Source organism: Anguilla anguilla, chromosome 10 (genome assembly GCF_013347855.1).
Source record: "Anguilla anguilla isolate fAngAng1 chromosome 10, fAngAng1.pri, whole genome shotgun sequence".
Taxonomy (NCBI): domain Eukaryota; kingdom Metazoa; phylum Chordata; class Actinopteri; order Anguilliformes; family Anguillidae; genus Anguilla; species Anguilla anguilla.
Genome location: NC_049210.1, coordinates 42,263,672 through 42,286,171, shown reverse-complemented (window position 1 = coordinate 42,286,171; position 22,500 = coordinate 42,263,672). Strand labels below are relative to the sequence as shown.

Genomic DNA, 22,500 nt, shown 5'->3' with positions numbered 1-22,500 from the left:
GTGAATCGCGCTTGGCGTGCGGTTTTATTTACAGCTCCGCCGAGCACTGTGGGGACAAATCCGGAGCCTAAAAAAAAAAGCACCTGCTCCCGTTTCTGGGGGCGTCCCCCCCCCCGTCCCCCCCCCCCCGCGAATGCCGTTGGCCTTCGGGGGGGCGGCCGGTCAGGGACGGCGTGTTCGGACGCGCTCGCCGATCGGGGGGAACGAGAATAGCAGGTGTTGATGTTACCGGCTGAAGAGGGGCGGGGGTTGGGGGTGGGGGGGGGGGAGAGAGAGCAGGCTCTTGCACGTCTGACGCGATTCTCCGAACGCACGGCGAAAAAACCGATACCCCACTCAGGCCCGTCTCAAGTGAGGATGACGAGGCTCTCAGGACCGGCACCTCAGATCACAGACCTGAGTAGAGGAGGGAAATTCACACGGTTTCGTTTTTTTTTTTTTTTTTCACCAGACACTTTTTCGAGAGTCGTCGTCTCTGGAGAAAATTATCAACAGTTTATTTTAAAGGTGAAGTAACCATTTGGAACTTTTTCTGGAAATAAATAAATTTCAGTTTAAAGGCATTCAATATGAAACTCATATGAAACGTAATGGGCCGTGTGGGGCTGAAGTATTAATTGGTTCGTCCGACCAAACACGATCCCTGAGTTCTGTTTGCTCCTCTGAGATGTTTTTCTGTGCTTTAGTGCATGTTTAGTTCTGCACTGAACCGTGCCGGTTTTAACCTTGTCATGTGACCCAACCCGGTTAGCAGTTTGGTCTAAATTTGGTCTAACTGTCTTTTCATAAAGAGGTAGCTGCGATAAACTGTGTTTATACTTAAGCTACATACTCACACACACATGCATGCACACACGCACAGGCACGCATAGACATGTACACACTCACGCACACACACACACACACACACACAGCACTGTGTGCTGATGGATCTCTCGAAACTGTGTTCAGAAGAATTACAAACAGCTAATTAAGGGGGAATGATAAGATCCTTAATTATCCATTAAACAACATAATGGTATACTTCATCCTTTTATTTTTTATTTATGCTTTTTGAATTTGTTTAAAAGCTCTGCAAAATTAGACAGCATGAACTTTCTTTGTAGTTCTTACTAAATATGTTTCATATTTTTGCTGCAGAAATTATGATGGAGTGTTCTGACACTCAGAGGAAAGACTTGGCCACTGTCCAGGCACCAGCAGACCATAATTATCTTCACCAGACACTTGGCTGCTGTTTCTATGGTGATCATATATGGTTTGGTTCCACAAGACCACAAGGGCTGTCTTCATGCTCGTGTGTGCCTGTGTGTGTGTGTGCGTGTGTGTATGTGTGTGTGGCTGCGTGCGGTACAGTTTAGACTTTGATTTCTGTCAAAGGGGACTTTGAAGTTGCATTTAAGATTTCCACTTTGTGGAATAAGGAGGAAGAGGAGCAGGAGGAGGAAGATGACCCATCAACAGCACTTACGTTTCATGTCTGGGGCCCATAGTGTATTGGTGAGGGGGGAGGGTTTGTTGAATATTAAAACTTTATTTATACTGCTTAACACATGGGAGCGGGAGGGGGAGTTAATGAAAGGAGGAAGTCTACAGAGAGCGGACAATAGAGGCTGTGATGCTATAATTGGAGCGACAGTGAGGAGCTGAGGGAGGTGACCAGGGCGGGGGGGGTATGGGGATACGGGGTGGGGGTGGGGGGGGGAGGGGGGGAAGCGGGGGGGGGCTCTGTATCCGAGCGATGAGTCCTGTCAGGCAGGAGAAGACAAAGAGCCCACAGCTGGGGCTGGGCCTGGGACGGGGGGGCTGAGGCTGTGAACATGGCGCTGGCCCGCTCCACGTTGACTCCAGAGTGATGGGCACGGGTCCGTGGGCCAGAAGCACGCCGGAATGTTCTAAAGACTGCGTGCGCTGACAGAGGGATATTCAAATGATGCGGGACCAGGGGAGGCCTCGTGGGGGGGGGGGGTGGTTATGGAGGGGGGGGGTATGGGGAGTGTACAGTGCGGCGACATGAAGGGCTGTCCACCATTTGGAGCACATGCGTGCCGCTCTGCTCCGCAGATGCTAGCGTGCTAGCTGCTAGCGCGTTTCGTTCCGTTTCAGTTTTGCGCACGTTTAGTTGGATTCTTGTGCCGTTCCTTAATCCCGCTGCGATCCTGTCCGATCACGAACATGTGGCTGCGTCTGGAAAGCGCCCGTCGTCACAACTGCCTGATGTGACTGATTTTGACGCAGCAGAAATGAATAAGTAAAGCCTGGGGGGGGGGGGGGGGGTAGGTTTAAGGTTGAGTGAAACCTTGCTTCTCCTTCGTCCCTGTTTGTCACGCAACAGTTCTGACATCTTGTTCTGATAAACTGTCCAAAACTGCCCTTTGCCGAAAACGAATCAGACAGACAAGACAGACAGACAGACAGACAGAAGGATGTTTCCATGTCCCTGGCAGTCACAACAAATACAAATAATATAAACTATATAAAATACTATATAAAACGATATAAATATAGATGTAAATAATATTGGTGCCTTTGATAGCAGCACGGTTCCCTGAGGTGAAAAATCGGACCTCGGTATTCGCACAAAGTGTGAAAAACATCGCTTGTGTTAGCGGGGGTCTCCTACACACATCAACCCGAGGTCCACGGTCGCCGCTCCGCGCAGCTAGAGGTGCGATTAGCCTGCTGAGTTAGCGCCCAGGGTCGGCTGCCAAATGAACTAACGGCCTTCCTACTGCTTCTCCAGCGCTGATGTCGAATTTCCGTGGCAGGTGTCTCACGCGCTGACTCCGATCTCCGAACTCCGGCACTAAACGCACATTCGGCCTAATCGTTTGTTATCGCGCATCGCTAACGACCAGCTCTCTCTCTCCCCCCCACCCCCCCCCCCTCCACCCCTCCACCCCCCACCCCCCTTCTCTGGCTGTCCGTCATGTTCTGCAGCGTCCACGATCGCGGAAAACGGGAGAAAGACATGTCTGAAGCTGAAGGTTTTCGTCCGAACATCAAGTAAGTCTCGTACCGCTAAAAAAGTAACTCGAACAAACAAAAAAAAACGCATGGTTTCCTGTGCATTTTGGTAGAAAAATCTATGTACTTATATTTTGTTTTCTTTATTCTTAACATGTTTACAACAAAATAAAAAAAAATTTAAATACACTTGATAATGGTTGGTTAGCTGCAATGTACACTGTTGTTTTCATAGCTCATGACCGCTTTGTTACTGTGAATTTCTGGCAGTTTGCTGCTGTGTCTTTGACTTGCGTAAAGACGGATTGCAGCTTTTTTTTTTTCTTTTTTTTCTTTTTTTCCAGTGGTGTCATGAGCTTTTAGCGAAGGATTTTCTTTTGAGGGGCGGGGTCACAAATGTCACTAACCTGTTTGGCTTATCGTCTCTATTTCTGTTTTAGACAGCTGTGTGAAAACTATAGGCGTTCATGATCGCGTTTTTGATGTTAACGACAAAGTAGACAATTCATTAGAACCAAGAGGTTAGTATGGCTTAGAAAATCTTCATTTAAAAAAAAAATGTAACCAGTGCTGATGTTCTTGTTCATCCAACACAAACACACACACACACATACTCTCATAAACACACTCCCAATTGCACATGCAGATCCTCACAAACACACACACTCACACACACACACACACACTCACAAACAGACACACACTCCGAACCTGAAGATTCTCACGGCTAATATTACCTAGCCTTGAGGAAGACTTTCCAAGAAATGCACACACCACACACAGACACACGCATTCACACACACACACACACACATACACACACACACCAGACACACACACACACATACCAGACACACACACACACACAGACACACACCAGACACACACACGCTCACACACCACACACACCCTTTCCTCCTTTTGTTCGTTGCTGCTCGGTTCTCTCCCCTCCTAGCATGGTAGCATGGCCATCATGTTAGAAAGCTTGGCTTTGCTTTGGCTTTGGCTGGCTCTGCTGTCCCGCTGCGGTCGTGTCAATCACGCTCATCAATCAAGCGTTTCCACCCCTCATCTCAACCATCGATATCAGAACCAGAAACGCGTTCACGCTACGCGCTACCATCGGTGCTGGGAGAACCAGCCTTCACAAAAAAAAGCCCCAAAATTGGGTGGGGTGTTGTGTTGTGCGAGCCAATCATAATGTTTCAGTATTAATGCCAGGGCTCGCTTGATTGGTTCAGTGTATGGTAGCTCCACCCACATTTGGGGTGGGCAAACGAAGGAGCGTAACTCTCCAATCCCGAGTCAGCACGTAGCGTGATCGTTCAGACAAACGGATGCATGTGAGCGCGTGCAGGAGCATGCTAGAGACATCAGGCACCTGGTAATGCTTCACTGCTTGCTTGAGACACCTGTTCAGTGACTCCCCTCCTGGCTGTGACTCATCCTGGCTGTGACTCATCCTCCTGGCTGTGACTCATCCTGGCTGTGACTCCCCTCCTGGCTGTGACTCATCCTGGCTGTGACTCTCCCCTTGACTCTGACCCGCAGCCAGCTGCATGCCCCTAACCTCACTCACCAATGCGTGTGACTCTGGTCGCTGTGGAGCGTGTCTTCTGGATGATTCTGGTTGTTCTGTCTGCCCGAGCTCCCTGCTGCTGCTGCTGCAGGAGAGAGAGAGAGAGAGGGGGGGGTAAAATAAAAATAAAAAAACCCCCCGATCGTTAAGCCTGTCACATTTACCAGCCGTTCCGAATGGATTTCAGACCTGGCCGTAGATGGTCTCGACAGATTGAGCTAATTCGGTTTAACAACTGAATTATTAAAGGCGTGCGCAGTCCCCGTCAGATTAATAAACAGGCGGAAAATTATTTTTTTTAAAACCCGTGAACGTTATTTTCCACAGCCGTTGCTGATTTATGGTCATAAAATGGGGGGGGGGGGTGGGGTTGTTAAGATCTCTTTCATGTACGCTATCGTATTTTATGCGTATAAATGCATAAAAGCAGTCAGTTAAAGCGAAGAGCCCGGGCTCAGAGGTCTGCTCTCTGCAGCGCTCTGTCGTTCTTATGCAGTTCATTACAGTTTCCATAGTATTAGGCCTGCCGTTTTGGCCACGCCTCCTTTTGTGTGAGGTCACTCAAGGCTTGGTGTATTTGGCACGCCCAGTACTGCGAGGGGCGGGGGGGGGGGGCGGGGCTGGGGGGGTAGGGTAGAGGGGGAGGCCTGGTGTATTTGGCATGCCCAGTGCTGCGAGGGGGGGGTAGAGGGGGAGGCCTGGTGTATTTGGCATGCCCAGTGCTGCGAGGGGGGGGTAGAGGGGGAGGCCTGGTGTATTTGGCATGCCCAGTCGTCTCTTCTCTGGGTCTGGCTGCTGCATGCCTGACTGCCTGTGCCTTATCGCTGTGTAAGTGGGTGAGCACCCCCTCCGTCTCTCGGGGGGGGGGGCATTCGTCTTTAGCTCTATCTGTTTCGCACCTGTCTGTCCTACCCCCCCCGGGGGCAACTTTTCTCCCAACGGGACAACCCCCCCCCTTTTCCTCCTCCCCGGGGGTACCTTCCTGCCACCTGATGCACATGGCGGCTAAACGGCGAATAACGGCGATCAGATTCTGCTCCGTACAGCCCGAGGTCCTCGAGCGTGTTTCAAGCACACAGCGTCGTCTTAGCCCAGATTAGATTTTTGTGCTCTTTGGATTAGGATTAGGATTATGTAAAAATGAAAAAATAAGGACTGCAGCTGCACCAAAAATTTTGATGTGAGTTTAAAAAAAAAAAAAACTTTAGGGTCATACATGATACATCCAAATAAGATCATTGCTTAATTTGGAGGGAGGGGATTTTGGAATGCGTTCTGATTGATGTGATGATGCTTAACCATCAGCCTCTGTCAGCAACACAGGGAGTCTCGGTCCAGAGCGTGTGTGTGATGCTGTGACGTGATGCTGTGTACCTGTATGTGTGTGTATGTGTGAGCGCGTGTGTGTGCGTGTGTGCATTCATTCGTGTGTGTGTGGTTGAGTGTGTGTGTTTTTGTGTTTGTGTGTATGTGTGTGTAAGTGTGTGCGTGTATCAGTGTGTGTGTGTGAGTGTATCAGTGTGTGTGTGCCTGCGTGTGTGTGTGTATCAGTGTGTGTGTGTGTGTGTATCAGTGTGTGTGTGTGTGTATCAGTGTGTGTGCGTGTATCAGTGTGTGTGTGTGTGTATCAGTGTGTGTGTGTGTATCAGTGTGTGTGTGTGTGTATCAGTGTGTGTGTGTGTATCAGTGTGAGTGTGTGTGTATGTGTATCAGTGTGAGTGTGTGTGTATGTGTATCAGTGTGAGTGTGTGTGTATGTGTATCAGTGTGTGTGTGTATGTGTGTGTATCAGTGTGTGTGTGTGCTGTAACTCTCTGACTCTGGCTCTCTGTTCCTCCTCCAGACGACACGAGTCACGAATCAGCCGAGCCGTCCCGCGGCGACGGGAACTCGGGCCCCCGGACAGCGGGGCCCCTGCTGGCCCCCGTCCTCGCCTGCCTCGCCGCCCTGCTGGCCTTGTAGCGCCTCGCACCGCCCGCGGAGAAGAGCCTTCTGGGAGCTGCGGATACCCGCTGCGGGGAGGGGGGGGGGGGTCGGGGGTCAGGGGTCAGGGGGTCAGGGTGGGATGTGGGGGGGGGGGGGGGGGGTGCGCCTGCTCTCGAAGGAACACTTTTTTTTTTGCGGATATTTGGGGTGATCTTTCTCGGTCCCGCGATCGGGGCCCGACGACGCCGGAGGCTAAAGCACGGTTCCCGCTAAACTTCCACTGAGACGCCAAATCCTCCTTATTCTCAGTGACTCTTATTTTCCTGTGAGGTCACACCCCCCCCCCCCCTCCTCTCCAGCCTTATCTACCTACTCATGCTCACATGCGCAGTCCTACACACACACACAAACACGCACACACACACACACACAAGCCTGGACCACCCTGTGCACTAGCGCCCCCATTAGGTCGAAATTTAGCTCAGAGACACCAGAGACCTTGAATTTGCCCCTCCCCTGCCCCTCAGTGCATTTTGGTTCAGAAATTAAACTGTGCTAATGGAGAAGAACTATGCGAAGGGAGGGGATTCTTGTGTATATGTGAGGGGATGGATGGCCAGATTAGGCTAATGACTCAATGGTGACCAGCCAATCAGAGTGTGAGGGAGGCGGGCCAAAGACGTGGCTCTTTTCTGATAACTTAAAGTACTTATGGAAAGTCCCCCAATGGCTGCTGGGTAAGACTCTTCTTGCATGGTAGCTGTTTGGGGTGGGAAGGGGGGAGGGGAGTGGGGAGGGGGGGGTAACAGGAAAAAGAAAATGATCAGATCAAGCATAAAGAACATAAAGAAAGAAATAATCTCTCTCTCGCTTTCCCCCCCTCCTCCACTGGTGCATACTTTAGTGAGACTTGTAAAAAAAAAAAAAGAGATCAATATTTTTTAAGATTAATTAATGTGGAACAAATCAACCAGGCATGGTTAATGGGGGGTGGGGTGGGGTTTGGGGGAGGAGGGGGGGGGGGGGGGGGAAGTTGGATTTAATTTCTATTCGCTCTTTTGTGTGAGTCTTTATAAAATAGACTTAAAAAAAGACTGCATTCTAAAGTATTTTGTCAGGTGCAAAAAAAAAAAAAAAAAAAGACCGGCGAATCTATTTTGCTATTCTCAGCCGTCACGCCTCCCCTCCTGGAGTCTCTGGTGGGGTTCGGTCAAGGAAACTATAACCACGGCAACGGCGTTTCCAGGAAGTGTGTCTGCTCCACATTCTCAGACTCTCACGCTTTTTCAAAATTGCATTAGAAAGTTGCCGACGGTAACGATCGTGTTACACCGGGAACACGCCCGTTCAGACTTTCTTTTTATTATTTTTCATTTCCATCCATTTGTTTGTGTTTTTTTTTCCCCCTCCCTGAAAAAAATGTCAACCGTTTCTCAGAATATTTTTTTCTGAGAAAGATCTTTGTTAGAGATAACTGAGTGATGCAGGGGACCAGATGAAGCATCGGGTTTAAACAGTAGTTTTTTGTTGTGGCTTTCTCTGCTGGTGCTGCTTGTCCTCACAATTAAACTATTTAAAGAGATATACGCTTGTGTTTCAAATAATTATTTCCGGAACGTCCGGTTGAGAGGGCAGTGCAGCGCTCTCGAGCGATGGTACTCGTTACCTTCAAAGTCGTTTTTTTATTTTTTTTTCTCCCTCTAACCTTAACCACGACCTGTGAGGCATTCTCTTGTGTGCTGTTGCTATGGATACCGGGCTCCACAGTCCTGTAGTAATCTACCCTATATCACCTTTAAGGACAGGTACAGGTACACTGCGTGTTCTGTGACTTTTGCAGGCTGTCTCTCAGTGATCACAGCACGGTTCCGTCTAATTGACTGTAAGACAAACGCAGTATTCTCACCGCGTCAAATAAAACCCAGTTCCACACATCTCGGCTGAGAGTGGCATTGAAGAGGTGGCTTAGTTTTTTTTCTGGTGGCAAGTTACTTTAAAATCACACCGACACACAGTTGGCAGAGAAGTTAAAAAAATAAAATAAATAAAATAAAATGAAATACAGAAATGGAAATCGGTATTTTGGTTGTCAGCGGGAGACCGGATGCCTGGCGCGGATCGGAGCTGTTGTTACAGGTTGCCGAGCGGAACCGGTTGTTGGAGGGTTCGAGGGGAGGTGGGTGAATGGTGGGGGGGGGGGGGGGGGGGAAGGCACCATCAGCCACTAGTGTTACTGGTTTAACCCTTTCAAGCGTAGGTTTTTATGGAATGTTTTATTTTTTTCAAAATTCTAAGTCAGTGTTCTAGAACTCCGTTGCTTTCAGTTACCGGTAGCGATTGTGACATCAGCATTTAGAATGTTCCGTTAAGGACATTCCGGTCACATATGTGTGATCTCAACACCGTAAAGGGTTGAGTGTCCCTGTAACGAGCCTCGGAGTGGCTGACCGGAGGACCCCGCGAGGGCTGGGGAAAGTTTCCTTCTGGAATCAAAAATAAGTTGAGCGTCTGAGGGGAGAGGGGGGTGAGGAGGGCGAGCGGGTGGTTCTCTGTGGAGATTTAAGGCCGCAGTGACCTTGCTGTTACAGAGGACATTGCCCCTGCGAGTCGCATTGGTGGGTGGGCACTTTTCAGTTTCGAACAAACTTCACCAACACCGGTATAACGGGGGGAGGGGGGGGGGTAAGCGCTTTGTTTTTTTTTTTTGTTTGTCTGTTTGAATTATTTTCCCCCGTTGTACTAGTGCGCCCAAAGCCTTATTTTATTTTATTTTATTTTGCTTACCTTAAAAAGTCACATTCAAAAATCCAGAAGTGCAGCGCCCCCTGTGGAGAGTTTGTATTTCCTGGGGCGACATCTCCATTGTTCATTTTTTTATTTTTTTATTATTTTTTTTTTTTTTTTGCTGTTGTTGTTCTGTTTATGGCAGCAGTGCTATTACAAGACGACAGCTGCTCCCGGTTGTGTGGGACTGCGGGAGGAAGTTCGGGTCTAGAACGGAGGCTTTAGGAGCAGCTCGGCAAACGTTGGGAAAAAGTGATGGTCTCTGCACGGGCGGTGATCTGCTGTTTCAGATAAAGAACGACAAGTTCTGGGGTTTTTTTAAAAATTTTTTACCTTGTCATCACCGCTACCCTTATTGTTGTTATTATAATTATTGATATTATTATTATTATGATCATCGTCATTATTTGTACATGCTTCAAACAGGGAAATACGGATACACACATTTAATGGATACTATGTATCCTACCTAGTCTATAATATAACAGGTAGTGTTAGATTGATAGTACTTGGTTTTTGTACCTTTCTGGAGGCTGAAAAGAAAAAAAAATGTGACACTTCATTGTTAAAACTGTATTACTAGCAAAGAACCTCTTGTTGTAAATACTGTTTGATATTAAAGTATTCATTTGATTCTTATGTCTTTTATATAATAAAAAAAGGAAGGTACAAGGTAGAATCTGTGGATGGTAACTCGGAGTTTGCTCATCTATACCGTCGTCGTCGATGCTTGACGGAGATTGGCAGATCTCTGGACTGCGGCCTTCCCCTGGACAGCAGTGGACTTGTTCAAACGTGGAGCCAAAGGGGGTGGATTTGGGGGTGGGACTATTCCAGAATATGCTCCACCCAGTGAACCCCCCCCCCCCCCCCAGCCACCCACGCCTACCCCACATTCACTCGCCCCCTCTCCCCCCCACCACCATCACCTTTTTTGAGGGGTTTTTGGAAGGAAGGAAAGCACATGGACGTTTTTTTGGGTGTACTTACTTTTTTTGTGTGTGTGTGTCTTAAACGTTGATGGAACTGATGGAGCCAGGAGACGTACGGAAGCATGTTGACTTGTGAAGATTACCCCCCCCCCCCCCAGGGACAGATTTGAGCGAAGGATTACCGCCACTTTCATGTTTGGCATGCGCATGGACACGATGCAGAATTAAAAGAAAAGAAGTCTGTTGGTAATTTGGTAATGTTTTTTATTTTATTTTTTATTTTTGAATTTGAACAAATGTTCGTTTTTTTTAAAGGAACTGTGAGGTGTTTTGAATTTTCTTCACCACGTTGTGCGTCAGTATCAGAGAGAGCTGAAAAGGATTGCTGGGTTTACCTGTGACCTGCTGGGTTACCTGTTACCTGCCAGGTCACAAACAAAAATAATACATATTACCTGCTTCATTATTTTACATTTCTCTTGTGGGGAAGGGGCATCGGGAAGGGGTGCTGTTCTTATACATAACAGAGATGAACTCACTCCTAAACTCTAGTTGTTGCAGAATGCAGTATATTTGCCTGTCTGTGTGTACCTTGTTTCTGTGAATGTGTTTGTGTGTACCTTAACGTGTGTGTGTATCTGTGTATGTGTGTGTGTGTGTGTGTGTGTATGTGTGTGTGTGTGTATGTGTGTGTGTGTGTGTGTGTGTATGTGTGTGTGTGTGTGTGTGTGTGTATGTGAGTCTCTCAGAGCCTCTTTGGCAGTGCTGAGTGTTTCCCAAGCCTGTCCCCTCCAGCTTTTCTGTCGCAAAACAAATCTGCTGAATAGACTGTCTGCCTTTGTGTGAGCAGTGTTACTAGATGCTGGAGAGTCTAAGGTTACCCAGGAGGCCTAGCTCTGCCCCCCCCCCACCCCCAACCCCCACCCCCACCCCCACACCGCCCCTCCAGTCTGAACCCAGAGTCTCTCATTCTGTGCACAGAGACCTTATCAATCAATCAATGCGCCCCCTCACACCCACAACCCCCCCCCCCCCACACACCCCTAACCCACCCCCCCGTCTGTACTGAGAGTCTCTCATTCTGTGCACAGAGACCTTATCAATCAATCTACGTGCCCCCCCCCCCCCCCCCCAGCCAGCTTTTGCTTACTGGTGCCGCAGTGACCAGCTTTTTCAAGTATATAAACATTTAAAAAAAAAAAAAAAAAAAAATCCGAAAGGTCTGTATTTGTATATACACGTGTCTGAGCAACTATGAATAATGATAATAAAAAAATGGAAAACAACGAAACATCGCTTTCTTTGTCTTTGGTAATTGTCGTCACCGTTTTTTCTTTTTTTTTATTCCTCTGTTATTATTTTATTGAGAGGCAGCTGGTGATTGTTCAAACAAATATGAACATTAGAATAAGACAGAATGCCTGGTGATGGCTGTTTGGAATGACAATGGTTCAGACTGATTGTCTTTATTAATTGTGTCATGCAAAGCCATTTATAATGTCTGCACTCACGGCACTGTGTGTATTATTATAGGTGAGTGGCAATTGTTCAAAGAAATGCAATTAGTGTGAGTTATAATCATTCAGAGAAACATTATGAAGTTTGAATTAAAGAGAATGGCCAGAAAACATAGAGACTGGCATATGTAAAGCAGAAATATTTAAATACACCCCCCCCTCCTGTCAGCCCCCCATTTTTTAATCAATGTGGAAGCTGTATTTCAAACGGGTAAATGAATGAGCTATAGCTGTTCTCTGATGGGAGGGGCAGTGGAGGGGGGGGGTGGGGGGGGTGATGTTCATATTTGTAAATCACTTTGCCGTCCAGTTAATCACAACTGTGCTAATTACTGCTGTGAAATCAAGCCAGTGGACAAATAACGGATCAGCATGCTCCAGTAATTACTTGCCAGGGATGGCCGAGGCGCACATTTTCAAATACTGTTAATATTATATTTTATTTAGGGGAGGAACGGCAGTGCAGGCCAGGCTCCTCCCCCCTCCCATGCAGACGACCAATCATCACCGCTCGCCTCTGACGTGGGTCGGCCTCGCACTGGTTTACAGAACAGATTTTTTATAATTTTATTTTATTTTTTTTACACTCTACTGCTTACCTGATGTTCAGCTGTGTGTTCTTAACACTGAAACTTATGTCTTCCTGGCTTTTGAAGCCGAACGTTCCATTTCTGCATCTCATGAATATTCATGAGGGAGGCGTGGCAGAGTACAACGCCCATGGAGACGGATGTTCTGCCCTGCAACACATCCCTGGAAAATCTAATATCTGGGCCAGTCTGAGGAACCCGTGATTGTAGTCACCTGTGGAGATTGGGGCCCGATTCCGTATGGGCCTCCATGCCGAGTCGGGAGTGGGGGGGTGAGGGGCAGGTTTAGTGACCCTTGGGTTTGGTGGCCCTAAAGAATGTTGTTGTGGCCCCTAAGTGGTCAAACATAAATCACACCCACCACTTAAACTTGAATTGTGCAGCCCCGGGTTGGTTAGACCTCATATCCGCTACTGTGAGGGCCCCCGCTTGCCACTTGGCTGTAGGGTGTTGTGTGATACTGATAGCTTGTTGTGGTTGTAGGTTGTTGTGTGATACTGATAGCTTGTTGTGGTCGTAGGGTGTTGTGTGATACTGATAGCTTGTTGTGGTCGTAGGGTGTTGTGTGATACTGATAGCTTGTTGTGGTTGTAGGTTGTTGTGTGATACTGATAGCTTGTTGTGGTTGCAGGGTGTTGTGTGATACTGATAGCTTGTTGTGGTTGCAGGGTGTTGTGTGATACTAATAGCTTGTTGTGGTTGTAGGGTGTTGTGTGATACTGATAGTTTGTTGTGGTTGTAGGGTGTTCTGTGATAGCTTGTTGTGGTTGTAGGTTGTTGTGTGATACTGATAGCTTGTTGTGGTTGTAGGGTGTTGTGTGATACTGATAGTTTGTTGTGGTTGTAGGGTGTTCTGTGATAGCTTGTTGTGGTTGTAGGTTGTTGTGTGATACTGATAGCTTGTTGTGGTTGTAGATTGTTGTGTGATACTAATAGCTTGTTGTGGTTGTAGGGTGTTGTGTGATACCATCTGCTGGTCATATCTGCTCGAATGTGGCAGGGGAATTTTGGGCCCGTAGGGACCAGTAATCTCTCTGTTCCCTTCTCTGCATTAGTGGGGCATTTCTCTCTCTCTCTCCTTCCCTCTCTCTCCCTCTCTCTGTCTCCCTCCCGCTCTCTCTCTGTTGAGCCACGGCCTGTTGCTGCCCACACATGCTAACAGCAGCTAGCCAGCTCACATCGCCAAAATCCTAGGCCGCTGGCCAGGGGAACCCATCCCCCCCTTCCTCTAGGGGGCACCATCACTCTCTGTAGCGCACGCTGCATGCGCCCCCATCGCACCACCGAGCTCTTGAAATTACCCCGGCGGGGGGGTTCTGCTGACCCCTCAGATCTGTCCGGGGTTTGCCACCCCGGGGGGGGTCAACCCATGCCTGTGCGGAATTATAAATTGCGCAAGGCATGCTGGGCAATCAGCAGAGGAACTCTGGGATAGGGGTATTGTGGCAGAGGCAAGCTTTTTACCCAGGAACCCCGCCGTGTGGCTCTCCGTGGAGAGACGGAGAGAGAGGGAGGGAGAGAGCGAAAGAATGGCGGTGTCATTTCTTTTTTAATTATCTGGGGGGGCTCACGTCCCGACCCCCGGCCCGCCCTAAATGACACGGCGGCGGGAGAGCGGCGGGGAGCCGGGCGGCGGCGTTTACGGGGGCCGCCGCGTGATGGACACCCCGCCGTAATCCACTCCGCGGTCGCCGGGGCCGACGGAGCGCGACTCTGCCGAACGTGCCCGGCCGCCGTGTTCCGTGGGGCCATCGCGAGCGAGTCCCCTCCGCCCCCCCCCCCCCCCCCCACCAAACGAAACGCCATTACAGCGCTGTAATGAAGACACCGTGGACGGGTCTGAGATGTTGGGGGGGGGGGTAATTGAGCTCCTCAGAAGGGTGCGAGGGGGGGCCCGGCTCTGTCTCCCCTGGGTTTGTTTGGAGAGTTCGTTGTCATGAGAACAATCGCCTGAGTGACGGGGCTCTGAATGATGCAATCACGCCGTCTCTCTCTCTGTCGCCCGTTAAAAAGGTCATAAATCACACAATTACATCGCAGTCAAGTGAACAGATATATATATATATACTGTTTTTAAAACTGTAATAAATAAGTGTAAATGCCTCAGAGGTCGAGCACAGTCAGCCAAGCCGACAAGCTCGCTGGCAGTGGGAAACAGAAAACAGATCGTTATGCGCAGGTCTCTGAAATAAATATATACATTTAGATATAAATACAATCTCAGTGAAAGGCGTAATTATTGCATTTTTGTAAGGTATGTACAGGAACGGGAGCTTTGGCTTCAGGTATAAAAGAGCCAGGTAAAGGCAAGGTCAGGTGACACTCTTGGTGAGGGTAACCTTTGACCCCTGGGGAGGGAGCCAGGACAGAAGCCGTCTCGTTGGGAGAATAACCTCAACCTCGTTAGCATTGTCTTTAGCATAAACAGCAAGGGGGGGGTGGACGTCGGAGAGGACAGAGACCCCCCACCCCCAAAAAATGTTCACAGGTGTCATCATGACAAACTGCCCAAAAAAGGTCAAGTCCACACTAATGATGGGACCCCAGACACGGACTACAACCCCAACACTGACATGGGAGGGGGCGTGGCTTTGAACATTGTTGCTAATGGAATGGGGGGGGGGGTGCATGGGGTGCTGTGGTCCCCCCCCCCCCCGATCCTCATCCTCTTTGATCCGGAGCAGGCAGCCCCACACTCTCCCCCCCCCCCCCCCCGGTGTTTGAGGTACAGCTCTGTAAAGAGAAGAACCTGAGGGGCAGGCTTTGTCAGGAGAGAGTTGTCAGGACGTTCGCCGCTCTGCAAACATCATCCTTATTTCTTGTTTGAACAACCTGACGGGGAAACCGTCGGGTGAATAATGAAAATCCAACGGCACGTCTACCTGACAAAACGTTTGTTCAACAGCATCTCGGCGCAACACGGAGGCGTGCTTCCTGGTTTCAGCGACTGAATTTCCTCCTTACATCACCCAGAGATAAACTGTATTTACACTCAAGCCGATATCATATTATTCACTATTAAAGACAAATAAAATCCAGCATTAGAAATTAAGGGTTTTCTTAGGCACCTACGTAGTAACCCAGAACTATGGATCTCGTCCTTGACTTGAGTAGAGACATTTAGAAGACCAGGAAGAGACGGTTTTATACTCCTATGATTATCAATGACAGCAACATTCAAACTCATGACATAAGAAACCACACGCAAGACTCCTTCATTTAAAAAAAAAAAAAAAAAAAGAGTTTTTTTGAACATCTCTTTAGTAACCTCTTTGTGGTTTTGGGGAGCTCGGGCCTAAAAGTAATCGTCGAGTCACGGTTAAATAATCTTGGTTGTTATCAGAAATTGGTTTCCTCTCTTTGTTTTTCAAGGGCAGTTTTTGTTCCGCCGAGTTATTTTCAAAGACACTCTTCGCCATCTTCATCGAGGTTATGAAAAATGGAGGTCAATCTCTACCTCCCCCCCCCCCCACCCCTCCCCACCCCACCCCACTGCAGTACCTGGCGTGTGTTAAATTAAGATTGCAGTGACAAGGCGTGTTTAATTAATGCTACTTACCGTCGGTGGCGCAGAATGAATGAGCCTCTCACCCGTGGCAGTTCCTGCTTTTTCAATTATTTTCAATCATTGTCTTTTTTTTCCCCCCGAAACTCCGCCGCTCTCCTCCACTTCCTGCCGCCTCTGTCTTATTACTGACAAAGTGCTGAAAGGGTGGGCGAGAGAGAGGGAGAGAGGGAGAGAAAAGAGCTTTTTCGAAATATAAAGGTGTTACGCACTCGCTGCCCCCCCCCCCCCTTCCGCCCCCACCCCCCCCCACCTGCGCCTGCTCGACAGTGCTTATCTAGCAGATGGGAACATGCATTTTAGGATACGGGACGAGCAACGTCTAAGTGATGAACTGCCTGGCGTCAGGCGCTAAGACGTGACGCCAGCGCTAGCTCCAGTTAGACGGGGAGGTTCTGGAGACGCGGAGGCAGACGTGCACGCTCACGAGCTGACGTGCACAGACACGACGCGCGCGCTCATGCACACGCAAAAACATGCACGCTCGCGAGCGTGCACACACACACAGACACACATACACTCGCACATACTGTAAGCCTATCCAGGGATACACACAACACATGCGCACGCACTTCCAAACCACATGCAAACCACACACACAACCACAAAGGAGCATACCAATGCAGAACACACCCACACAGACAAAGGCACACAACACACACCCTTTATGAAAATAACCAATGTGTCAATAACAATGGTATTTATATCCCTGAAAAATTACTTTTCAGTGTCCTGACCAATCGTTTCTTTGAACGGTAAGTGATCGTAGAGCGTCCTTCTCTTTTTGGCAGATCGACGTCCCGCCCCGCCCCGCAGGCCTCCGCCCAAATTCTCACGTCAGTGCGCAGTCAGCTCTCGGTGCGTTACGCACTCCGAGCTGGGCGCTGCGTCAAATCAAATCAAATCCAATAATGACGCTCCTCGGTCCTTTAAAGCCGCTCACTCGGAACAAAGGGCGCATTTCTGCATTCCGAGAATGCCCTGCGTAACCATGACGATCAAACAACAGTAAACAGGGCGAGCCAATGGCCCGGCCTCGGCCGCCCGGTGAACTCCGGCTCACGCTGGCTCCCGATTGGATGGATTTAATATGTTAAAAAGGGATTAACAAGGTGCAGCCTGGAAGCCCTTTCTCTGTTTTGTCAACAGCACCAAAGGGCACATGGGGAAATCCCCCCCCCACCCGCCCCCACCCCCCCCCCCCAAAAACGATTTCACAGCAGCATTAAAAAGCACTTTTAAAAGCAGTAGCTCTAACATTACAAAAAAATCAATACACGCAATAACTTGCCAAGACTTACTGTGGTTGTCGGGCGAGAGTCACCCCAGTTCAGTCAAGACTATAAAGTGACAAGGTGATAACTACAGTCGTTGTGTGCTGTCATTTTATTTTACCTTATTGAAGAAATATTTTATACCGTAGTCTTTGACTGCCTTACATACAGTATATTTTTACAGTTTATGTATTTGTTCCGTATTGCATTGATGTTTCGATTTTAATTGTTTCGGTGTGAGATAAGCACTGCAGATATAACATTCATTTCAGAATAAAGGCCTGGATTCAGTCAGAACTTGTCCTTGGACTCGGGAGACGGACGTAAGTGGCGGGTTTTTTGCCTGGCCAGCGCTGTGTACCCGTGTGTGGCGAGTAGCTGCGCTCTCCACGCTGCGCTGGTGCAGGGACGGGGTGGGGGGGGGGCAGGGGGGGCAGGGGGGGGGGGGGGCAGCACTAACGCTCGCATTTTTCTTACAAATAAAAGTCAGAGTTCAGGAAGAAGTGCTGACGGGATCCGGGCGGTGGGGGAACCGAAGGGCCGCCCCCCCCCCCCACCCCGTCAGAGCGTTGCCCTGGCGCTGTCCGCCGTTAGTGCCCGGCCTCGCGGAGTCGCCGCGATTGACCCCCCCCCGCCCCCCTGGGCTCGACCACGACCTCTACGTGACCTCCCGGTCTCGGGTTTTAAGCCGCCCTGCAGTGGTGGGAGGTTGGGAGGGAGGGGGGGAGGGGTTTGGGGGGCTGTGGTGGGAGTTGGGGGGTGCTGTAAGGGGCAGGACTAGGCCTGGTAGAGTTGGCTCCGCGTGGCGAATGCCCGTATTCTGTGTGGTGCTGTGGTGCTTTTTAATGATTCATGGAGTTTCCTGACTTAAACAATGGTGTCGCACTATTGATGCATTATTATTCATGATACATCATCAGGCAAGTAAAGACACCCAATGAACCCTGGGATGTAATTTACATTGTACAGCAAAACAAACGGAAAGCCCCTTATGTAAATTTTATTGTGCAGCCAATGAGAGCCTGTATGCAGATGAGATTATTGTGTTACAACCGTGGGAGTGGGAGAAGCTGGAACCTCAGTTTTTTTTCTCTGGTGGGTTTGCAGAGCTGGCTGGCACAGACTTTGCGGGTACGTACGGCTGTGCCAATCAGATACTGAAGGAGTGTCAAAGAAAAGATCGAATTCCGTGCTGAAAGGGCCTCATATTTTTAAAAAAAAGTTTTGTTGAAATATTTGCACTGTTGCTCCTCTTTTTAAATATATGTTCCACAGTTACTTAGCTTCAAATTACAGTCTGTGAATTTAAAGTAATATTTTCTCACCATGGAAAAAGGAAAAAAAAAAACCTTTCTTTTGCTGTGTCTCAGTTAAATGATCCAAACGAATAAAATACGCTCTGATCTATTGGCTACGTTTCAGTCCAGCTGCAGAAGAAGCTTTTCTCTAGATTTACCCGCTGAGTCTTGAAACAACACTAAAATCCTCTCTGCCTTGGACCACATGGAGCGGATTCTGTTTCTGTGTTTTTTGTTTTTTCTTTGCGAATCACCTTGATAATGAACAATTCTGAAAGACAGAGGAGTCCTATGGTAGCAAAAAGTGATCACGGTAAAAGTGTATATTCTCATACAAATGGACCTTTTATCAATAGCCCCCATAGCACATAGCTAGAGAGGACAAAGCTTTCTGATTGGCCCCTCATGTGTTAGCGATTGATATAGTTGCATAACAGCTCCACCCATTTAAGTTTAAGCCCCGCCCTCCCAATATTAGCGGCTAGCCTGAATTTCGTTCAGCACGTATTCATAAATATATCACACGCAATCTGCATAAATCCGCACAGGTAAAGCCAGTGGATAATGCCAATAAACAAACCGGACATTTTGTGATGCTGCCAAACATTGAATTTATGTACTTTTTTTACATCCCCCCGTTTTCGAAATATATTGCAGCCGTTACAAGTGAGTGACCGATTCATTATTTTACACTTAGGGAATCCATCTTAAGCTCGCGTGTGTCATACTCAGTGAGGTGTAGTGATTAAGTACTTTAGCTGGTAGTGCTGAGGTCACTGACGGGGCGCTGACTTTGTACCTTTCAGCAAAAGGTGCTTAACCTGAATCACACCAGTGAATAACCGGCTTGTATGGAGTGTATGTGAAAATGTAATTCCTCGGTGAGCTGTCTACATAGAAAAAAACAAAAACGGTCAGCTACCTGGACGGATGAGGGTACCTGGCTGCTCGACGGCGGAGACGAGGTTGTTTCCGTACGGACGGAGACGGAGGGCGGTCCGAAGCTCTTCCCGCCGAAACCGCCGAACGCCGCCATTTCACATCCGCGGGTGAGAGTGACGAATGCGATCCCAGGGGAAAGGAGATGAAAATTTCTGAATGTGATTAAACAATATGGCCGACAAGGAGAAAAAGATGGGCTTGCCTCCCGGGCGAAAGGGAAAGAGAGGGAGACAGAGAGACAGAGACAGAGAGGGAGAAAGAGAGAGAGAGAGAGAGAGAGAGAGACAGAGACGGAGAGGAAGAAGGAGAGAGGGAGGCAGTGAGGGAGAGAATCCGATTACTTCTTACGAAGTACCTCCGGGGGGGAAGAGGGCCACGCCCAGGGCCCGGAAATTTCCACAGGCACTTTGCGCCAGCCGGATGTCAGCTAAAGGGCATCGCAATCCGTTAAAAATCCACGAAGGACCAGCGGAAGGTTTACTTTCATCTTTCATTGTCCCCCCCTCCCCCCTCCCCCCCTCCATTTTTTTTTTTAACAAATTTGACCCAGTTTGATTTATGCGTTTAATATTTCAACCCGGCGAAAAAACTGTTTAACTCTGGTTTCCGTAACGACGTACTGTAGGGTTATGAAATGCTGACCCCCCCCCCACCCCACCCCCCACCCCCCCACCCCTTCTGATTCATTTTCATCCTCGGATTTAATTAGTTTGTTTTCTAATGCAATGATCCATCAATACTGAAGCAGATGAAATGCACGGGGTTCGAGCAGGCGAGGGGGAACCTCCGGCCGCAGGACGTGTTTTACAGTAGACTTCCTGCCGAGTGAATAATTCACGAGGCCCCGCCATAACTTTAATCTCATTCTTAATTTGATTGTTAAAGGCATTTTCACCCTAACTGTATTTCCACTGGCTCTTGTTTTTTTTTTTACCTTTCCTTTCAAATTCCAATTTAGGAATGACCTCTGAGGGATTATTGATGTACATAATAACAAAATAATTAAAACAGAGAGGGGAGGTGGGGCGAGAGGGGGGGGTGGGGGCAAACCCGGTTGGATATTTCATTATTTCCCCATAACTACATTTTCAGCTTTTAAACACGCGCAGAGAAAGAAAAGCTCTGAATTCATTACCTCGCCGACGTTCCTCTTTAACGACGAAAGAAAAAAGAAGGTCAGAGGAATATCATTCCTGGCTCCATGTCTCGTGTGACCCATCTCACCTGCTGTGAGAGAGTGAGGGGGCTCTGGAACAGGGGGTAGACGTTCGGAAATAAAAAGACAGACAGACCTTGTGAAACACTGATTCGGGTTTGGTCCCGTTTCAGCAGAGCAGAGGGGTCACAGAACCACAGCTTGGACCGCTTCACTCTGATCTCCCGCCTCTGCTGCGGTTCTGTGGAGTTCTAGCTGGGTCGGCTCAGCACATCGCTTACGACGACGTTTAACCTGCTCCCGTGTGTGTGTGTGAGTGTGTGTGTGTGTGTGTGTGTGTGTGTGAGTGTGTGTGTGTGTGTGATGGAAAGTTCTGGATGTGATGGAGAGAGGTGTGTTACACGGTGGTCATGCGGGATTTTATGTCTTTTAATTTTTTTTAAATCCTATTTTTTTTTTTTCAATTTCTCTTACAGTTTGGAATGTTAAGTTCATAATTGTATTTCTAAGCCTATTGTAGCATCTTCTGTAAATTATTTTTCTAGCTCTCATGCTCTCATGCTCTTTCCCTCCCTCTCTCCCCTCTCTTTCGCCCCCTCTCTCTCCCTTCTCTTTCCCTCTCTCTCTCCCCCTTCTCTTTCCCTCCCTCTCTCACCCTGTCTTTCTACATTTTACAATTTATTCATCTGGCAGATGCTTTTAGCCAAAGCGACTCACAGAAGTGCATTTAACATAGTGAGCACAAACGCCACTATAGTCAGAAATACCCAAATGTGCAATCACATAAGTGCTGCCATCAAGGTGCATTACTCAAGACCTGTGAAATAAAGGAAGAAAAGAGTTAGTTTAAAAAAAAAAAATAGAAACGCTGAAGTATTGTGTAAAAGGTGTTGTTTTAAGATGTTTTCAGTGAAAAGCCAGCGAATGTACCTCCCTGATTGACCCTGACTTCCTCCCTCCCCCTTTCTTCTTTCCTTCTTTTTCCCTCCCTCCATCTCTCTCTCCTCCCCCCCCCCCCCTCGCTAGGGTGGGGGAGCACTGTCTGTTTTGTGATTGCTCTGAAACAGTACGCCAGCCGTTTGGTAAATGTGGAAGGCTAGAACTATGTATTTTTTTCTGTTGACGATGGTTTTTTGTTTGCTGGGTGTGGTCTTTTCTTTAGGGGATATGTGTTGGAGCCAGTTTTCTGCAGTAGTGCAGGGAGGTTCTGGTACTCCATGGAGCCGGTACTGCACGTCGTGTGTTGAGTTGAGTGTTGTGTGTTGAGTTAGGTGTTGGGTTTAGTTCTCTGTGTTGGGTTGAGTGCTGTGTGTTGAGCTGAGGATTGTGCGTTGGGTTGAGTGCTGTGTTTCGGGTTGAGTGCTGTTTGTTGGATTTTAGGCTTTATTTTTATTTTCTATTTTAGCTGTTAATGGGTGGCCTTGAGGTGACAGGGTAATAGGAAGTGCTGGCATTTATGTGTTGGAGGAAGGGAAGTCTTTTCGGAACATAAAAAGTCTCTCAGTACCGACACAAGCAGCTGTCAGAAACTGAACGTGGTCACATGTTCTTTCCTGTGGAGTGGAAGAGTGGATGGGGGAGAGAGAGAAAGAGCGAAGGAGAGAGAAAGAGAAGAGAGTCAGGGTTCCCTCCAGGTGAGAAGCAGCAGGTGTCTGAGCTTTTTATTATTTCCTCTTTTTTCTTTTTTTGTTTAAACGGCGGTCTGAAAGCTCCGGAGACCGGCGGAAATGGACCCCCCCTCCAGCCCCCCGCCCCCACCCCCTCCAGCCCCCCCTCCAGCCCCCCGCCCCCACCCCCCCGTCCTCCAGCCCCCCGCCCCCACCCCCTCCAGCCCCCCCTCCAGCCCCCCGCACCCACCCCCCCGCCCTCCAGCCCCCCGCCCCCCCTCCAATCACATGTCACATGTCCTCAGGTAAAACCTGCCCTGAAATGCACACGATGCAAGCGACGCACGGCGCCATCACTCCCCCG

General features: G+C 48.7%; 1 protein-coding gene across 2 annotated transcripts in view; it reads left to right on the top strand.

The window, feature by feature from the left end:
* Positions 1-6,567, top strand: part of efna5b (ephrin-A5b) — a 101,748-nt gene extending 95,181 nt beyond the window's left edge. The window contains exons 3-5 of one of the 2 annotated variants that reach the window (XM_035380089.1): positions 2,941-3,006; positions 3,408-3,488; positions 6,389-6,567. In XM_035380089.1, the coding sequence (XP_035235980.1) occupies positions 2,941-3,006; positions 3,408-3,488; positions 6,389-6,507 (266 nt within the window). In that variant the 3' untranslated portion in view covers positions 6,508-6,567. The remainder of the gene's footprint in view (positions 1-2,940; positions 3,007-3,407; positions 3,489-6,388) is intronic. The other variant, XM_035380090.1, reaches the window with a different exon arrangement.
* Positions 6,568-22,500: the final 15,933 nt, after the last annotated feature.